General features: G+C 44.4%; 4 protein-coding genes across 7 annotated transcripts in view; 2 read left to right on the plus strand and 2 right to left on the minus strand.

Moving 5' to 3' along the window:
• The window catches only part of LOC117224571 (uncharacterized), a 46,770-nt gene extending 42,112 nt beyond the window's left edge, over positions 1-4,658 (plus strand). For all 3 annotated transcript variants that reach the window (XM_076526828.1, XM_076526829.1, XM_076526830.1), the window contains one exon: positions 1,506-4,658. The gene's annotated coding sequence lies outside the window, so the exon portion shown is untranslated. The remainder of the gene's footprint in view (positions 1-1,505) is intronic.
• Positions 4,576-12,719, minus strand: LOC117224573 (uncharacterized). Its single transcript, XM_076526822.1, has one exon. It carries the CDS (start codon positions 9,035-9,037, stop codon positions 7,496-7,498), a length of 1,542 nt encoding a protein of 513 aa, XP_076382937.1. The 5' UTR covers positions 9,038-12,719; the 3' UTR covers positions 4,576-7,495.
• A 121-nt stretch (positions 12,720-12,840) lies between these two features.
• On the minus strand, positions 12,841-17,831 carry LOC117224596 (uncharacterized). Its single transcript, XM_033477641.2, has 7 exons — positions 17,090-17,831; positions 16,869-17,000; positions 16,579-16,787; positions 13,917-16,480; positions 13,692-13,825; positions 13,365-13,577; positions 12,841-13,279 (listed from the first exon to the last, which is right to left on the minus strand). The coding sequence occupies exons 1-7, from the start codon at positions 17,555-17,557 to the stop codon at positions 13,088-13,090; spliced, it is 3,912 nt and encodes a 1,303-aa protein (XP_033333532.2). The 5' UTR covers positions 17,558-17,831; the 3' UTR covers positions 12,841-13,087.
• Positions 17,832-18,291: 460 nt separating this feature from the next.
• veli (L27 and PDZ_signaling domain-containing protein veli) lies at positions 18,292-19,824 on the plus strand. Of its 2 annotated transcripts, none has more exons than XM_033477486.2 (6): positions 18,292-18,448; positions 18,525-18,563; positions 18,684-18,725; positions 18,900-19,012; positions 19,071-19,325; positions 19,392-19,824. In XM_033477486.2, the coding sequence occupies exons 2-6, from the start codon at positions 18,527-18,529 to the stop codon at positions 19,551-19,553; spliced, it is 609 nt and encodes a 202-aa protein (XP_033333377.1). In that variant the 5' UTR covers positions 18,292-18,448; positions 18,525-18,526; the 3' UTR covers positions 19,554-19,824. The 2 variants fall into 2 exon arrangements, with proteins under 2 accessions (XP_033333377.1, XP_033333378.1); XM_033477487.2 differs by having other exon boundaries at positions 18,293-18,448; positions 19,080-19,325.
• Positions 19,825-20,044: the final 220 nt, after the last annotated feature.

Below are 20,044 nucleotides of genomic sequence, written 5' to 3' on the forward strand. Positions count from 1 at the left end.
CCTTTACAGCGTCCCGCGTGAGTAGCGTTAAAAACTCGGAGATTCGATGGGCGTGGAGCGGCGGAGCCTCGATTTCGTGGACACGATGCTCGACGATGCGACCGGCAACAATCAAAATGTGGAGACACGTCGATTTTCGCTCGGTTCGACAGAAGTTCGACCACATCATTAGACGAGACTGACCGTCTCTGTACTGTGGTTTCCTTTGAGGGCGGTCGAAACGAGCGTACTCGATATCCAGCTGAGCGGAAATGCATAAACGACCAACGGACGGGACAACCCGGACCTTTTCCTCGTTCCACGCGTTGAAAATGTGGAAGACTGCTCTCGGTCCCCGCTCGTGTCGGTGCTCCGACAACGTTTCCCTAACAAACGAGGATTCGGGAAGTCTCTCGGAAAACTGACGTCGCGGGTGGACAACGCCGATCAAAAGGAATCTTCCGTTTCCTTCGAAAACTTCGATGGTTTTGATTCGCAGGAAATTACACTTTCCTCTTGTCCGACGCGACTCCGCGGACGCGCGTCCCGGGTTTCCTTTGGCAGAGACAGCCTCCGGCGATGCCACGAGTCCGACGATCTTTCTCGTTAGTTTTGACATTTGCGAAACTTACCGTTTACCGTCGCGCCGCTGTTCCACGCATTTTAGAAATGCCAAGATTTCGAACTTTTCGACGTTTATCCGTCGATCGGCGAATCTGAAATCTTAAAAATAGAAGATCGTCGAAGCGAAGGATCGAAGCCGTTTCTATCCGAAAATATTCGCATCCGAATTCGAACGGAAACCCAGGAACTTTTTCCTAGCTGGTGCAAAGCTGGCAGAGACGTCGAAGATCTCCGTGTGTCCTACATACAAGATCCGAGATTACCGCGATATTTATTTCTCCCTTTGTATAGACTCTCTCGCATCGGCCGAACGAACTGATACGGATACGCGCACGGAGACACGCCCGTGTACCTATGTACGCAGGCTGTACGTATGTATATCCGCGGACGCGCGTGTATATATATCAAGGAACTCCCGGGAATTAGATATCGTAGACTCGGTGTAAGATGCTTTTCCACGGCTGATCCTCCTTTACGTGAATGCGGATTTCTGGAATGGTTGAATTCGACCACGATTCTCCTCCTTTCTGCTTCATTCCCGCTCCTCTTTTTCCACCGTCTGTCTCTCTTTCAACCTGCCACGGTACACCCGACTAATTATACCCTGCTCGTCCGATTTTCCTGATTTTCGCCGGGCGACGCGACGAATTTTTTTCCTCCGCGTCTTCCAAAGGAAACGGATAAAGAAGCCGTACGCTGCCACGTAAAATACTAACGCGTTCGCTGTTGCGACAATTTTCTATTTCCGTATCTTTCTAATTCCACTTAACCGATATTGTCTTCAGAATTTAGTATAATAGATATATATATATATATATACCGAGCCAAATTTGTTACTCTTTACGTTTCAAAAATCACAAGTCGCCATTTTTTTAATCGTCGACTTTTTCCCACTGTTCCAGCATATACCTGCTATTCGCCGAAAGGATTACCGGAAAATATCGATCGACGCGAAGGAAAGTTTCCAGGATAGTCGAAGAACGAAGTCTGGCGACGAGTAAAGACATCCTTTGGACGAGGGACAAAGCAATTTTCGGCTTCGGAAGCAATCGGGTTCCACTACCCTGACGTAAAATAAAAAACCAAAGGCTGCGCCTCTTGTAAAAACGATTTCGAGCGAACGACGGCGGATCCTGTTCCCGCAAATTCGATGCAGTTGCAAATTTCGGATGCTGCAAAATTATTCGCTCCTACGACACGATCCTTTCGCGTTCGAACGCTTTTTGCTCGTTCGCGACGACGTCGTCGTTCGCTTTAAGATCGTTCGTTTCCGTTCCCATTATTTCCGACGGTTTATACGTAAAACGATCGGTCGCCCCACGGTGACCAGCTCCGCCATCGCCGTTGTGTCGCGCGAGTGCACGAGGCTAAGAAGAACTGTTCTTTAATACTCGAGTCGGAGATATTTCTTCCAAGAAATCCAGCGCGCAACGACGAAGGTTCGAGGAACGTGCTTCTCGAAAGCTTTTACAGTTATTATCCCACAGATGTTCGCCGTTTACAAGGCATCGAGGCGATATTGTGGTACCGTATAGCGCACGCAATAGCTGGGGATTGTTTACCTAATGATAAAAGCACCGTGCTCTGTTTGCCGGGCCATCTTTCTAATGCGATGTCCGACCCTCTGCTGCTACCGCTGTAACATTTTATTCTTTCTTACGCAACCCGAAGCGATCCGCGAGTACATTTTATCGCCTCGCCGAAATATCCATCGATTCGAACGGTTTCTCGATATTGCCGCCTCCGTTTGCGCGACGGATCGAAACCGTTTGCGATCGATGCGAAAGATCGATTCTTTGCTCGTCGTCTGTAATTGTAATTAACGCTTGCGATAGGAGAGAGAAATTTAGTTTCTAAAACGTTGCTCCGTTTCGGAAGATGTCGGGATATTTCGAACGGCGACCGTCCATCGCATCGGACGCGGTGGACAATTTTCGTAATGGATCGATTAACGGTGTATCGTACTTTCGGAAATTTTATTGCACGTATACACCGGAATATCGCACACGTACGCCTCCTGGCACGAACACAGAGGCGCGGATAGATACGTAGGACGCGCCAAAAGGGGGAGCTTCCCACGGGAGAAAGCGATTCTGAAAATTCTTCGAAGACACGTCGATAAAGGTCTACGGTGCTATATGCTCGAGAGAGCCCCTCTTACACGCTCGCTCTTGGCCGCTTTCTTTCTCGCACACTTTCTTATCCAGCGCGCTCGGGAAATTGTATTTCAGCCCGGCGAATAGCAAAGCGAAGATGACAAAGTCGCGAAGAAAAATTGCGAAATTGCTTCCTGCAGCGGCGCACCGAGATATTTCGAAGGTCTATCCGTCGATCGATCCCTAGGATAGAGAGATAAAAACGGGAGCTACCGGAACAAAGTTCCTCTTACAGGTTTCGCCTACCGAACGTATCTTTCCGCGGATCGTGTTCGCATTTTTTTCCAAATCGTATTACGAATTCCGGGTACGCTTTTACGCGACGAACGTTCGAACGTACGATATTGATGCGGAGAGCGAATGCTCCAAACGTTTCGTTCGATCGTTATTAACGTATATCGTAGGAACGACGTCCCGTTGTTATTTCGTATCGTAGCGGAATCGATGAAAATTCTGCGGTACGGTGGAAAAAACTCGATTATCCCGGATAAACGGAGCGACGCGAATGTTCGGATAACGAAACAGTTGCTTAGTCAAATTGGTGGACTCGATCTTTATTGGTTTATACGGCAAATCGTTGTGCATACGGGTTAATTTAGATCGTGCCGATTACGTAGGAAACGCGTTTAGATAATAGAAAGTTACGACCGGACCGTGGAAGTTTATGCGCGATAAATATGTTAAATTCGTAGGACATTTATGCACGGAGAATTTGCAAAATCTGCAAAGTATGTAGGTTTGTGTAACGCGTGGTACAACGAGAGTAGAGCGTGGATTTTTACGCGAAATAAAAATTGTTCGCATTTATTAGGACTTCGGAGAGCTCGATACAAATTTCTGTCCGAGTCCCATCGTTTGAACCGTTGTAAAAATATACGTTCGCGTAAATTTTCGCGGTCCGGCTACGACGTTGCAGAACCGGGGATAAACGCGATTCCGCCGTCCGTGATACTTTTTTAGACAGCCTAATGGAGAAGAATGGCGGATTTAAAGCGCGGCCGTGATCGCGACGATCCTAGGAACCGAGAATTTCGGGAAATCAGCTTCATGGACTTAATGGTGTCCCTCTTTAACCGCGAGGGCGCGACAGATCTCTTTATTCCGTCGGCACAAAAGCTCGCGCAGATTACAGAGCTAGCAATCCCTCCACTATGGATTCTACGGCGATGCATTATGGTAGCGCACGCGACAAAGTAACGTGGAGGGACATCATCCCTGGACAATACCGACTTGGATCACGGCCCATCTTCTTTCTATGTCACACGCGATTGCTTTATTGATCTTTAAACAGGTCCTCGGATCAGCGAAAATCAATTATCCCAGCGACATCCTCGCCGATGCTTCGTCCGTACGTGTGCGTACGCGTACGTACACGTGTGTATAGGATATGGGTCCACCCGAAACGAAGAATTGACGTTTCTCTGTACGAAATAGAACACGTGGAAGTACGTTGGATCGTGCGACGAGCTTCCAAGAAAATAAATTGTACGGCGATCGAAAATTAAAACGGCAACGATAAGTGAGAAACATGATAAAGCTCGTTCGGCTTTTTCCAAGAAATATGTGCTACATCGGTGCGAGGTTTCCTCGTCGAACCGATCGACTTCCAAGCCATCAGGTTGAACCAGAAATTTCACGTATTCGTAGCAGACGCGATACCGTAAAGCTTCGTACAGAAATTAATTGAATTTATTCGATAAAAATGTCTATTTGGAACGTCCCGTTTGGAACGTCCCGTTTGGAACTCGATCGAACGTATTTCCTTCCGGATATCTACGAACGGAGACGCAGGAGCGAATAATAAACATGGGAAATGTCGATTTCAAGATATGTATATTTATCGGAAATGAAACTTTTATATACAGATATGAACAACAAATATATTTCCGTATCGATCTACGTTACATGAATACGCCTATACCTAACTATGTATATCCATATAAGTACATTACGATTTCGTGGATGTGCGCCGATTAGAAGCTTACCTACATAAATGCAACGCTATGATACATATTTATAGAAAGAAATGCATCTATAGCCGATAACGCCTCTCTTGCTCGATCGTTGCTTTACGTATAAATACTTTCCCATGAACGATCGATCTTCGAGCAAGAAACGCGCGAGCGCATTTATCATTCGTACGTCGTTAATTATTTTCTTCCGGTGCTCTTTTACGAGTCCTGTTTACGACTAGCTATGACTAGAATTTGTTCGATTAACATTTACGCGCGACGTTCGCGCACGATACACGTATCTCGGTTCTCGTCCGTAATACTTTCTACTCGATTACAATTACGCAGAGTCGAATTCCTCTCTCGCTAAACTATACAATCGTCTCGCCGGCACGCGCGTTAACGTTTAAAATAATACTTTGATACTTTCGCGTCTTACAACCTAGAAATAAACTCGTTAATATTTTATACATACATATATATATAGGTATATGTCGAGTTATCGCTACGCCTCGCGATCGCGCTCGTTGTTTCTGTATGTACAGCTTTTACGTAGCCGTCAGAGACTCGTGGCTTTCGCGCTGTTGTGGACTAGATTATACTCTGTTATTCCAATTAAATAGAATAATAAATAATGCAAAAATAAAACATACGTATAAATAAAAATTCGGTATCGTGCGATACCTGCGACTCGAAACGACACCGATAACCGGACCGTGCGGATTTTTAACGCGTTCGCGAGAGAAACGATAATGCGATAATTTTGTGAAAAACACAAAACAACAACAACAACAACAACAACAACAACAACGTCGGAAGAATGTAACTCGAATTACAATTTTCAATTTGATCGAATAACATATTTTATAAAATTGAGATCGTAGCGTGCCAGTGAAAGTGTTGGCAGAGATAAAATATATCGTTGTTCGACTTCTGTTTCTCGAAATTAACCGTACCATAAGTTTCGATCGCAAAAGCTCGTCGGTATCGTTTCGAATCGTACGATCGAAGCGTACGCTTAAAGCTAAACCCAGTAAAAAAATAAATAACAATTAACCGTAATATCGTTAAGTACGATAACGTTGTTCCCGTATTCGTTTTGTCGAGCCGATAGAAACTCGATCTTTGTCGGAGCGTCGACGCGACAGGGAAATAAGAAATTTCTATTCAATTCGGAAGGAAAACTTCTCGCCAATCGGTAACGATCGACGCGAATTTTGTATTTTTGGAAGCATGCTCGACGACAACGAATACTAGGACGATCTCTGCGAGTACACGGTTCAGGATTTCGGGATGTAAGCCGTATTCTTTTCGATAAATTCTACCAACGGCTCGTTAATTTACATTCGAAATCGTGAACCGAGCAACAGCGAATTACAAAAAGCTTCGAATTATTATACTTTCTAGAAATTGTATAGAATCGTGCGTACGCAAACTAAAAACGCGTGAAACGCGTAAAATCCGCGTTCCGGCAAGTCATTTTAAAGCATACCCTTTGACTAGAAATGAAAAAGTAAACGGTAGATGCGATAAATCAATTTTACGGGCATAACTATGTACACGTACACGCGTTAAATTCCAATGGAGCACCAAAACGATACGAACACACACGATTATTGTTCCTACGGTATTTGTACGTTTGGGAAGCGAACGAATGTTTCATGCGCGATCAAATGAATGTTATAGTACGAAACGTATTTACCGAGACTAGCTGCGAAAATGGTCCGTAGTACGAGGAATATCGAATCGTCGAATATAAATTGTCCAAGTAAAATAGCCGAGATCGGTTTGAAAGATCGCGACATACGTACCGTTAAAAGCGATTACGCGTCCATGGGTACGGCGACTACGCCGATCGGTGCCGCTATCCGGATACAGATACTTCGATCTCCTTAACTATCTTTGATATTTAGCTGTACGACAGACTCCGATCGCTCGGGTCGATGAATTAAATCTATACGATACACGCAGCATACGTACCTACGCCTATTCTTACGAAACAGATTGTCGCATCGGTTCGAGCGAAACGCATACGCGCTGCTGCAGCAGCACGAACAAGTACGGCTCGATATGTACACGCACAGTCGTTCTCGGCCCACCTCTTCTCCACGCTATTTACATACCTATTTACATCGCACGCAACACCGTGTTAACCTTGTTGTTTCGGCTGTTCCGATTTTACGCGAATTTCGATCTCGAGTCACCGGATATTTTCGTTGAACGCGTCGCGATTCGATCGCGGAGATGATTATTGTCTCTCAAATTTATGAAACGATCGAAACGATCGAAACGATCGAAACGATCGAAACGATCTCTCTAAATTCGACTCGCGCGCTTATCCGATCCTGTTAAGAATATCGCTTCGACCTGTTAACCGAACGATCTCGATGGTGGACAGTAGATGGTTTCAAGAAGGACTATTCGGATACTATTTTCGAGATAAATATCGTTTCACGATTATTTCCAACGCTCGATCGACGCATCGCTTGTCACGCGTTTCGCGAGCAAACACGTTCGAGTTTTCGGTAAGAGAAGGTTCTCCGAGCGCGAAGGGTCCGCCGCGAAGGACCGTTCCGGAACGCGGAGCAAACGCTGACGCGATCGAACGAGACCGAGAAGAGACCCGAAAAGAGACCCGGAAAGAGATCCGTCGGGGGTTAAATGTAAAACAGGCGTATGAAACGGAACCGTAAGAACGCGGAGAGACGCGAGCGTTTAGAGGTCAAGACCGAACCTCCAGTAGATGCCTGGCCTCCGCGGTAAAGGTCGCGCAGGGAATTCGTGTCAGGGCATTTCGGCGTTCAACGAGCTGCTGGAAACTATCTGAACGATGTCGGCCTTACCCGGAGATCCTTGACCGTCCATGGAGACGCCGTTGCTGTTACCGCTGCTGGTGCCGCCGCCGTTGTTGTTGCCGTTGTTGGTCTCGGGATGCTGCGCGGTCAGGTGCTTCCTGAGAGCGGCCTGCCTGGTGAACTTGGCGTCGCACCTGGTGCAGGGAATTTCGATGCCGGCGACGGACGACGGGTGGTCCCCGTTGGCCAGCCTCGGCTTGTGCCAGCGCCGGTGGGACGCCAGGTTGGCCGGGCACGAGAACCTCTTGTCGCACTCCGGACATCTGTACTCGACGTGCGCTATCCTCGAGCACCTGTGCTGGGCCAATTGGAAAGCGTCCTCGTGTAGCTGCCGGCAGAGCTTGCACTGATACGGGCCCAGCCGGTTCTCGATCTTGGCGAGCTCCGCCCGCGCCTCCTCGGTGACTTCGACGATGTTGAAGGCCGGATCGATGTCGCCGGTGACCACGGCCTCGTCCGGGCCCAGGATCACGGTCCCGGAGACCGGGCTGCTGGTGTCCTCGTCGAATTTCAGCCTGCGAGCGTGCTTCTTCTTGGGCCCCTGCGCGAGCTTCTCGGCGGGGCCGCCGGCCCTGGAGCCGGTGCTCGTCGTCGAGCCGCTGCCGACCGACGACGCCGGGCTGCAGTCCTCCTCCCTGATCTTCCTTCTGGGACACTGCGGCGGCGACGGCGTGCTCGGCGGGGTCATCGGCGCGTGCTGCATCCCGTGCAAGTGATGCGGAGGCGTCAGAAGCTGCTGCCGAAGCTGCTGGTAGTGCTGGACAGATTGCTGCAGCTGGCTCGGACTCGCGAGCACGTTCAGCTTCTGGCCGTGCGCGTAATAGGACTTTGCGGCGACCTCGCCGATCGCGCCGATCGCGTCGATCGCGCCGAACGGCATCAGGCGAGCAGCTTCTTCGAGCGAGCAAAGCTTCTCGCTCGGCTCCTGCTGCAGCTGCGACGGCAGAGACGGCAGAGACGGCAGAGACGGCAGAGACGGCAGAGGCGGCAGAGGCGGCGGCAGCGGCGGCGTCTGTTCCTTCTTCGACGGCAACTCGTAGCTCGAGTGACTGTTCACCGAAGAGCATCGCGGGATCGCGTCGAAGTCGTCGACCACCAGCGAACCACCGGTGTTGTTGTCGTCGGTGGCCGGCCCGTACCTGGCCCGATCCTCCGACTCGGTCCGCGACTCGTCCCCGATCTTCCGATCCTTCTTGGACTCCGAGTCGACCGAGTCCTCGGGTTTCGGCGCGCGCGCCGCCGGCGATGATTTCAACGACAAGTCCAAGGGGCACGGGGTCGAGGATCTGGACATGTCCCACGTTTGGAGAACGTGGTGCTCGGAGACCCTCGAGTAGCTCGAAAGGTTCTCCATGGGAATGTGCCAGGTAGCGGGCGCGCCGTACGGATGCTGATGGATCTCGTCGCCATAGTAGCCCATGTAATTCAGTCCGGGAGCAAGGAACGCCCGCGGCAAAGAGCTGTGCAACATATCGACGGCCGACGTGCGACGCTCGACGGGTCACGGCTTGGCTCGAAATTGTTCTCGAACGGACCACGCGTTCGAGGCCTCGTCAACGGTTCTCCATGTTTCCGAGGGCCGCGACGCGCGCCGCGGATCACAGCCTCGCCGACGATTCCGAGATAGCCTCGTCCGCACGACCAACGAACGTTCGAGGATTCCGTCGAACGACGATCCGAGTCTCCGTGTTCACTCACAGGGCCCCCCGACGTCGTTCGTCGTTGCTTCTCGTGGAAACGGGCGTGCACTACCTTCTCCCTCGACGGCCGGACGCCGTTTGACGGAAGGTCGCCAGCACCGAGTCGGGTATATTTGAAAGCTCCACCCGGGAACGCGTTATTATCGCGAACCCGATTGGTCGGCCGACCTCCAGCCCCCATCTCCCACCACCGAATGTCGCTGCCACCACTACTCTCGAATTCTGGCGCGTGCTCGTGTAAACGTTCGCCGCCCCGTCGCGTCGCGTCGACCGCGTAACGAACGTCGCGGGGGTTGCTGCTGCTGCTGCTGCTGCTGCTGCACCCGCGGACACCGGCCGCGACGTCCGCGACCCAGCTATCCGGAGGTACCCTCGTTCGACGTCTTTTTCGGCTCTTCCTTCCGCCCTATCGTCCCGCGCGCACGATTCCAAGGCGCTTTCTAATTATCCGGCCGGCTTCGGTCGCCGAAGGAAACCCGATGGTTGTCTCGACGGCCTGCGACGATCGGGCGTTGCAACGGGAAACGAAATCGTACGTCGACCTATCCTATTCGCAATTAATCGAGCTCGCGATTCTCCAAAGACGAGACCGTTGTCGTTAAATTCTATGGACGCGTCTGTGCGCGTGTAAACCATGCAAATGTAACCGCATAGAGGAATGCGGGGTGAACCGGGGGCGCGGATTTGTTTCTGCCGCCTTTCGATTTTCCAAAAGCGGGGAAATTCCACGTTTTATCCCACGGGTAGGCTAACATGGAATAGAAAATATTCGACTAAGCTAAACGACGATTAGAAATTGCAACGATGCGACGCGGCGAAACTGTAAATTTTCTGCAAATCGATTCGCAGCTTCTATGCAAATTTGGAGATTAGGAAGCAAATCGGAGATGCTGCGAGTTTCCGATTCCAAAGCCAGTACATCGTAATCTCTTGATCTCCTTACTTAACGAGTTGCGGAGTATGTTCGATTAATCGTCGTAAATAATTTCACAGCACTGATGGACTCGCGGTGGAACAGGAGCATGCTCCGTCGGCGATGTCAGCGGACCGAAACGTGTGAACGCGCAGAGGCTGTAGCCGATTTCCGCGGTTAATCTTCACCCTTGGGAACTCTTTGGTCCGGACAATCCCGCTGGCCCTAATTGGACGAGAGGTCGTTCGAGTCTCGTCGAGACGTTCGACCGTTCCGTCGGAGGAACGACAATCAGCAATCAAGGAAATCGTCGATGAGTTGATCGCCGAAGATCGGAGACGAGTGTCACCGAAACACCGAACTTCGATCCGCTTTTCCGTAAGAAAATGTTCGGTATGGGGTGACCGAATTCGGTGAACCAACCCTCGAGCCGAAACGATCGTTCGCAAATCGTAAAAATTCATTTCTACTCGATTCCCGTTTCTCAGGATCGACGTAGGAAATTTTTATTTCGACGAAGATTGTTCGAACATTATCTCATTTTACCTTCAACCGGTGGAGTACCTCGCTTCGACGTCTTACTTGGTCACCGCTCGAACTTTAAGTTTATCTTTTTATCAACGCGATACTTTTAGCCGTCGCGGTAAATCTTGGTGCGGAACAAATATTATTTTTCTTTCTCTTCTAGGACGTTGCGAAGAGCGTGGAAGTTCCGATCGACCTTCCTATGGAATATAATCGAGATTCCTATTTTATATTTAATTAATTGCAAATCGTTGTCGCGTCGAGCTTTTCCGACGATAAAAATGACATTCTTGTTAAGTTTTTAAGACGGTATCCCATCGACGATCGTCGAAGTCCCTTTCGTAGTCGGCGCATTTATACTCGGACAATCGACCCTTCCAGTGGTACCAGGTACAAGTAGAACGGCCTTTTATCCCCTGCTTCGTTTCTTTCGTTGTTCTAAAAACAATCTTACCTCGAGAGAGAGAGAGAGAGAGAGAGAGAGAGAGAGAGAGAGAGAGAGAACGAGAAGAGTACGCGTAGCACGGATTTCACGCTGGGAGCCCATAATTAGCCGTAGCCACGCGGAAACGCGGCGGTTCAAAATTTCATACCCAACGTAATCAGTCTATCGACGAAAGGAACGAAAACAAACGGTGAATGATCCATTATTACGTCCAAACATCGCGCGGACTAATACCGCTTGCGGTGGACGTAAAATATAGGTATTAACGTGGGATAAGTCGGTCGATACGGATTTGCCATGATTATTTGATGCTCCGTGAAACATTTTACCACGCGTTGCACTCTCCGCTTCCGGCTACGTGTGCATGAACACCTGAAAACACCGCGTTACGTGTTCGATCCTCGAATTACAAAACCCTAGAACCTCGATTCACCATAACATTTGGCTCGATACCGCGAACCGGTGCGCGGTGGTCGTTCTCTCGATGGTGCTGGCGATGGTACTGCGGTGATCGTGCCGGTGCCGGTGCCGGTGCCGGTGCTGATTCTGCCGATCCCGACGACGATGCGACGATGCGACGATGCGCGAAACACGGGCTTGCCCAAGAAGCGCATCGATCAACGTTACAAAACCGTCCCATCGTTTTGCTCGAATGTCGAGCAAATGGTAAAAAGTCGTCGTTCCTCTTCGGAGGTTTTTCTTGTTCTTTTTTCAGTCCGGGCGTTCCTTCTAAATTCACGCGAAAGAGAGGAGCGAGGCGACTTCCAAGCAAGACCGGCGAGCTTTTTGCTTGCGCGGATGTCGACGAGTACTCCCGCATCCGCTGGTATGGAGGGAGCGAGTGGGTGGCTCTCTACATATTTGATGCGATTTTAATGTCTCTGCCCGGCATATCCGCGTCCCGTGCACCAATAGCACCAGGAACACTAGCCTGCCGCACGAAGCAGGAGTGACTGCCGTGATGCTCTAATCGGCTTACGCAACAAGCCACCCTTATCCCGAGTTCCCATCACAGCCCCGAGCGCCCTCGCCTCCGATCCGCCGCCTCCGATCCACCGCCTCCAACGACGGCTGTTACTTTGCGGTTAGACGCTAACTTTGCTAGCTGCATTTTTTTTCTTTACGCGCCCTTCCGGCACACCGTCGTTTCCCTGTCGCATGTCGCCCAAAATCGCAGATTAAACTGGACCCATTGCGGAAACGCTTTCCAGAGAGTACAACGTTCTCGTCGATTTTATTACAACTGTCGAAAGCGTTCTCCTTGAATATTTCTACCGTTGTTATACATATAAATCATTATTGTAAAGAAATGTAAATTTGCAATTGGAGCCCGTTCGCGAGGAAAAGTATCGAACCGAGCAAACGCCGTTTCGAACGGTTACCACTGCATTTCAATGAATTTCCTCGTATCGAAACGATAAGCTGTACGTTGTAGTATACGCGAAACAATTTCTGGATATTTAACATTTAAATTCATCGGTGCACCAAGTATCCTATTTTTAGCGTATAATCGGGTAGCGGATAGAGGTGTACGCGCAGCGTACGCGTCCGCGTGGTACTGCACGACGGAATCGCCCTAGGCAAGGACGCGCATTATTGGGTAGAATTACATTAAACAAACATCCAATATATCTGTCTCTCCCTCGTGTCGAATGCCTTTTTGTCAAAATTCGCGTATAGACACGCGCGACTAGTCGCTTCGTACAAAACTCGAATATATATTTCGATTTACATCGATAAATATTATCGAGTTCGTAACATTTTATTTATATAAATATTTCTTTACAGCATACTTATATACATATGTATAATTATCAAAAACGTCCATGCGCCAATCAGTTATTTCATCTCTATGTACATTAAAATCTAATTGTTAAAAACATATACATGTATATATTTGTGTATCGTAAAGACATATTACGCGTCAACTTTTTCCTCTTACTTCGCAGCGTTCGCTTTCCGTTTTCCAATGGTTTCCGTAGTTGTTTCTTCTGCCGTATCGATGTGCGTGAAAACAAAATTTTTGCCATTTTTCGACAGCACTGGCGCATCCTTTTGTCTTGCCAAAACAGCTAGACGCGCCAGGGTCTCTTCTCCCCTCGCGAGAATCGAACGCTTCCGCAGGACCTTCTAAAAGTATACGAAATTGTAAATCATTTTTATCGTAAGAATCGTTTGATCGTCGGTAAACGCAATTTTGATCGTGAAAACTTACATGAATCACGCGAGAATTTCCTTTTAAATCTGAACTATTCAACATCTCCGCTACGGTGTGAGGCATTCTTGTTTCGGCTGCGGAAACCGACGAATCCAGCAACGTATTTTCCGTTTGATTTCCGTCGATACGCCTCTTCTTCAAGATTTTCATACCAAATTTAAATATTTCACTGTTGTTCAAATCACTCTCGATTTCGGTGTCCACGTTAATCTACAAGCGTAACATTTTTAATGCATGGTTCTAAGTATTCGCTTAAAATCGTTCGAATCTACCGAACGATTCGATTATTTTTTATCCAAACGTTTGAACGTTTGAACACTTTACCATCTTTTCTGCTAAAAACTTCTCTCTCTCGTGTCTTATTTTCCGCCATTTTGCTTCGTCTTCTTCGTCCGATAAATCGACGCAACCGTCTTTGTCTTCGCACGGTTGCGATTGATCGTTGGCATCTTGTTTATCTGGAAATGATCATTTTTTTTCTTTTAAATTAGCTTTGTTTTCAGAAAAAACAAATTTGTTGGTAAATAAATTTTCACGCATCCAACATACTTATATTTTTCCACTTGAACTTTCGTTCTCGGCCGCTTTCGCTGAACAAATCGCCCTCCTCGAATAATAATTCCTTGAGTATCCGCACTTCTTTCTGATCCTCGTCTAATAACTGTTTCATATGAAGTTTACCCAACTGATTTTTCACTTGTGTCTCGTCGATTTCTTCGTCATCCCCTTCTTCCAATTCCAAGTCATCCATATCCTTTTCATCTTCGTCCGCGGACACGTCGCAGTCGCAGTCGCTCTCGCTGAGTTCAGCTTCGTTTTCCAAAAACGTGGCAGCATATTGTTTTATGCTTTTCTTTGGAACAACAACCTCGTTCTCCTCCGAATCGTAATCTATAAATTTGTCTTCGTCGCATTCGCTTCGGATATCGTCGCCGCTGGATACCGAACATTCGTTTTCTTCCTCGTCATCGGATAACTCTAATCTCGTTACTTTTTTCTTCGTTCGATTCGTAATTTCTTGCATCGTCGAATCTTCATCCTCGTCGTCGGTATTCGACGAAACGCTTGACTTCTCTCTAGAATCATAGTTTCCCTTTAGTTGTTCGCGGATAGCGTCTCCGTTAGTGGATACAGAGTTCCTTTTCGTTGGTGATTCTTGCAAATTTTTCTCCAAATTTTCACTGTCCGGTAGGTTCCCACCTGCCGTTGCATCTGGCAATTTTGCATAATCAAGACTCATACCTGGCTCGCAGGTCATGAACTTACCAGAACACAGTTCCATCAGTTCATCTTCCATTATATCATTTTGATCGGTAAAAAATAGTTTTTTAGGCATCGTTGGTCGACTATCCGAACCGCACTGTTGCGATAATTCACCAATTCGAGGACTTTCTATCAAATTGGGATTAGACTCTTCTACCAACGATTCTTCTCTGATCGGAGTCATCTGTCTTAAATCCTCTAGACGCGAACTCAACGCAGTTAATTGCGTCGCGGGAGAAACAAAACTAAAATTATTAGTTTTTCTAATTACCGGTGTACGATTCAGTTTATGTTCCAAATCATTTTCAACGTGTGCCTGAGAAACTGGAATGTCCTTTTCATTCTCGCTTGGGCTTTCGTGAAATATGTCCGAATGCGTCGTTGTCGATGATAAACGTTTTTCGTTATCCATATTTGCAGCAACTTCGTTATTCAACGTATCACAGGATCGTGAATCATCTTCTATGGGTTCTACAATTCGTCTAAACGATTTACGTTTTACATCGATGCTATCGCAGGTACTGCTCTCGTCGTCTTCTAAAATAAAACTTTCCTCGTCTTTTTCCACATTTTCATCCTCATCCTCGTCTTCATCCTCGTCTATAATTCCATCCTGCTCGTCTATTTCATCGTCGCTAACGTCCGCTTCATCGTCTACAAATTCACATTTACGTCTTTTCTTTTCTTTCTTTTCATACATATCATCCTCTTCCAATTCATCCTCCTCGCTTTCGTATGTCGCAATACTTGGCAATTTGCTAAACTTGTCTCCCTCGTCGAAAGTCTCGTTCCATTCTATCTCATGTTCCTTCATCTCCTGTTCTTTTTCCTTCCACTCTTCATCGCGCTTCAGTGCTATTTTCTCTTTTAATTCTTGCTTCAAGAGCAACAATTTCGCTCCAGGTTTTTGTAACTTGGGATCCATTTTCTCGGAATTTTTAGGTTTATACGGCAGTGTCTCTTTAACTTCGATCGATGATCCATCAGGAGATTCTATCATTTGCGTTACCGTCACTTTCGATGTATCGTTTGCTGCATTTTTTATTTTCGAATGCTTGTATACAAACCTGTCTAGGAAGGCGTTTATTGGATTTTTATTTGGTTTCGTGTCACCTGTTAAATCGATCACTGTACCTGGCGCGCCTCTTAATTTAGGAGTTGTATTTCGCGTTCTTGATAATGTTTTTTTCTCGTTAGCCTTTGGAGTAATATCCAACTTCGGTGGTGATAGGCCGTATTCGTTGTATTCATCCGACTCTTCTGCAGTTATCCCTAGTGATTGTTTTACCATTTTCGCATAGTCGATAACGTTGGAACTAGACTCATTCGAAGAGTCGTCATCGGTCCGTAAATTATATTTCTCATTCTCACATTTTCCATGCGGACTTTTCTTCGCCGTATTTATTTCATTATCTTTATTTTCAATGATTTCATCTTGTAATATGGTATCTCCTTCCTTACAAGATTCTTCAACCTCATTTGTAATTTTAGGTAAAATATGTTCATTAGCATTCTCTGTAGCAGTAGTATCGCAATTACTTTTCAATGTTTCTAACTCATTTGTGTCCTCTATTCGCACCGTATCAATTTCCATTGGTAAACAATTTTTTGTTTCATTTATTTCTGTAATATTACCATTCGCTTCGTGCATTACGCTTGTGTTATCGTCTTCTTTACTATTTACAGGCAACTCGTCGCAGACGAACAATTTTTTTGGGACAATTTCTTTCTTAGTTTTTTGTATATATTCTGCATCGGCTACCACCGATTGACTTTCTGTTATTTCTTCTTCAGAATCGGAAGATTTGTAAAATGTTTCAGCTTCTTCCTCTTTTTCTTTCAGTGCTTTACTATTTAGTAAAAAGAAATACAAAATTTAATAATTATTTATTAAACTTAAGTACTAAAACTCATCGTGTTAATAAATTTACATCGCAAAATTACTTACTCGATAATAGCGGATGAAATTTTTAATTTAGCTGCCATTGTTGGAGCTTTCGGAAGAGCTGACAGTACTTTTCTTCTATTTAAAAACTCCTCTAATGTTCTCTGCTTTGGTCTGTGGTAAGGAAGAGAAACTTCAGTTTCTCTTAGTAGTCGTTGAGTTTCGCTTTGTATATGTTTCATAGCCTCTTCTTTACTAGCTCTCAATGATACCTAAAATTTATTACACCGGTATATTTTAAAAGACGTAATGTATAAAAAAATTTAATTATTGACATTTCGTAGTTGATATACTTTTCTCTTCGAGGATTCACCATGTTCCTTTTGCTGTTTGGGTTCTTTGCCTTCCACGCGATCCAAATGCGTTTCATTTATTTCTTCTTCTTCCGTGTCCGAATCTATCAGAGTTCGAAATCCAGTTTGTGCCTGTGTGTAAGATACATATTTGAATAATTATCTCCAACAATTAAATTATCTGTTTACTATTTATAATCGCTAATTAATATATTTCAAACCTTTTCTTCATTCAAAATTCTTTCTGTATTGCTCTTATTTAAGCTTACATACGTATCATCGTCGGTATCGCTATCAAAAAGTTTTTTAGAACTTTTTTCATTTGAATGTTTTTTATCTTCAAAAAGATTATTAAGACTAGTAATTTCTTTTGTCTTTGAATTAAATGTATCTTCATCCTCAGAGTCGCTGTCTATTATCCTTGAAAATTTTTTAACATTTTTAACTACTTGTAATTCTTCATTCTCTGTTATAGAATCTTCTTCTTCATTTCTTTCATTTGTTTCCTCCGCGTTAAAAATAGTTGAGTTTGCGTTATCAGTGCAATCATTATTAACTACAACAGATGTTTTTGACACTTCCTCGATAGGATTTTCAACCTCTTTACTAGACTCATTTTCTATACATTTATCTACTTCATTAGACTCCTTGTCAGTCTTTGCATCATCAAGACCACTGTTTTCACTCATTTTTGCAGAAAATTCTATATATTCCTATTCATTTATATTTATTCAATCTATCAGAAGCTTTAAAAATCCTCATATATAGTTTTATGTACAATTTGTATTTTAATATTTAAATATATAATTCCTATAATAATACATGTATTTATTAATATTTTAAAATTTTCATATCAAAAACCAATGCGACTGCGTATCAATTAAAATTATCAATTTTTAATAATAAGCAATCATACTATTTAAATTTACAACATTATAGATCTTGCTGTCACGAAATTTCACAAAGATCACTGACAAATTTGGCGCGAAAGTATCACGCCAAGGATCACGCCATTAATTATTGAGATACAATAGAGAAGAAACAACACGAATTTTACTAGAAATAAAACACCTGTTGGAATGTATAGGGATTTATTTACGGTAAGTTTTCATAGTGATTCATGACTTTTCGTGAATGCTTTTGATTGGTGGAGAATACAATTATTCTTTACATGCGTCTGCAAATCATTGTTCAGTCAATAAGAATGGGCTATGCAGTAATACCTCAGTATTTTGCACAATTTTTCTACCTCTTTCAGCCACTATTTCCAGTCACTTTCAACCTCTTCTGCTACTAATTGGTATCACTGTATTTAGTTCACTAGCTAACCGTTCCATTTTCTACAGAGTTGGTAATTCAGACTCTAAGACAGAAAAAAGCATTGCATGCAACGTCTACACGAATCTTAAGTCTATGGTATAGATGTCGGGATTATCGTGCAGAAATTGAAAGTCAAGACATCTATCAAGCTGTCTTGTATTTTCGGTTCATAGTAGTTGGTCGATAGATCAAATTGTTGACGTATTTTTATGACAGTTCGCGACAGTGTCAAAGTTGCAATTAAGAAAAGCACTACACCCGTAATAATCTTTTGCAATGCATAGATCTAATCACAATATAATAAGGTAGTTTATAAGCTTCTCTATTTGTTCACAGGCATGATTACGATGGGTGAACCGCTCACTTTAGCAAATGGTAAATTTCGATGAATTTCTATAACAATTTTTTTAATAATACAATAGTTCCAATCTATGACAACAATGTAATTAATTATGAAGTATAAAGGATACTAACTTTTTTGGTTCTTTTCTACAGACGTTAAAAGATCTATCGAGTTATTAGACAAATTGCAGAAAGGTAATAATCTACATAAGTAATCATTTCCTCGTAATGTTGTTGATTTGATCTATTTTCTTATATAAAAATAAAAGTATGCGATACTGCTATGTGCAAAATTTTCTTTATTATTAAGATAATAATTTATATTCTTTATTATTAAGATTGATATTATCGTATGTATCATCATTATAGGGGGTGAAGTACCTGCAACAAAATTAGCTGCCTTACAAAAAGTTTTACAGAGCGACTTTCTCAGTGCTGTACTTGAAGTATACGAGCATGTATACGAAACATCCGATATCGAGGTATTATAAGTGTACATGTATAGTATAAATTATTTGATGAAATCTTAACGCCAATTAGTCGTTCCAGGCATCTCAAGATGTTCGTGCGTCGGCTACAGCAAAAGCGACGGTTGCTGCTTTTGCTGCAAGCGAAGGTCATGCGCATCCAAGAATCGTAGAGTTACCAAAAACCGAAGAAGGTCTTGGATTTAACGTAATGGGAGGCAAAGAACAAAATTCACCCATTTACATTTCAAGAATTATTCCTGGAGGTGTTGCCGATCGTCATGGTGGTCTAAAACGAGGCGACCAACTTCTTTCAGTGGATGGAGTAGTTAGTATAAAAATAGAAAGACCGATATATTTTACTAGTTATGTAATTTTATACTTTATTTTTCAGTGCGTCGAGGGTGAAAATCATGAAAAAGCAGTGGAATTACTAAAACAAGCGCAAGTTTCTGTAAAACTGGTTGTGCGTTATACTCCTCGAGTTCTGGAAGAAATGGAATTACGGTTTGACAAGCAACGAGCAGCTCGTAGTAGACGCCAACAGATGCAATAAGAAAAAGTATATTACATGTGATTACATCTTTCCTAACAAATGAATTACATATGTATTATCACCACCTTAATTTCATCTCTTTATTATCTATAAACCATAACAATTTCATGTGTTCTTTAATAGTACAATATTTAATTTAATAGTTTATACAAATTTTATCGTTATTCTAATATTATTAGACTGTCTCTTACGTCTTAAAATATGAATACACATGTTATAGAATGTTAAGAAATATTTAAAATGAAAAATAAACTGTTTCTTTTTATTCGAACTTTATTGATTAACCATTGCTGTATGTGTTTTTTTACTAAGAAAAATGCTGTTAAGCCTTACTTTAAAAAATGCCTAAAAAATGTTCTTCTTAGAAACCCAAAATATTAAATATTTTAACAGCCGTTTAAACTTGTTGGGGTTTGTTACGCCTTTACTTGACATCCAATCCGCAATGAATCATCAGCCAATCAAAGCAACCAAAATTTCTATATTGACTC

The sequence above is a fragment of the Megalopta genalis genome, chromosome 16 (genome assembly GCF_051020955.1).
Source record: "Megalopta genalis isolate 19385.01 chromosome 16, iyMegGena1_principal, whole genome shotgun sequence".
NCBI classification, from domain to species: domain Eukaryota; kingdom Metazoa; phylum Arthropoda; class Insecta; order Hymenoptera; family Halictidae; genus Megalopta; species Megalopta genalis.

Coding starts and splice junctions, on each gene's coding strand:
- LOC117224573 (XM_076526822.1), bottom strand. CDS start 9,037: ATGTTGCACAGCTCTTTGCCGCGGGCGTTCCTTGCTCCCGGACTGAAT.
- LOC117224596 (XM_033477641.2), bottom strand. CDS start 17,557: ATGAGTGAAAACAGTGGTCTTGATGATGCAAAGACTGACAAGGAGTCT. Junction 17,001..17,089: donor GAATTTTGAATGAAGAAAAG/GTTTGAAATATA, acceptor TCTTACACACAG/GCACAAACTGGATTTCGAAC. Junction 13,578..13,691: donor AGTTTTTAGCAGAAAAGATG/GTAAAGTGTTCA, acceptor TTACGCTTGTAG/ATTAACGTGGACACCGAAAT.
- veli (XM_033477486.2), top strand. CDS start 18,527: ATGATTACGATGGGTGAACCGCTCACTTTAGCAAATG. Junction 18,564..18,683: donor ACCGCTCACTTTAGCAAATG/GTAAATTTCGAT, acceptor TCTTTTCTACAG/ACGTTAAAAGATCTATCGAG. Junction 19,013..19,070: donor ACGAAACATCCGATATCGAG/GTATTATAAGTG, acceptor AACGCCAATTAG/TCGTTCCAGGCATCTCAAGA.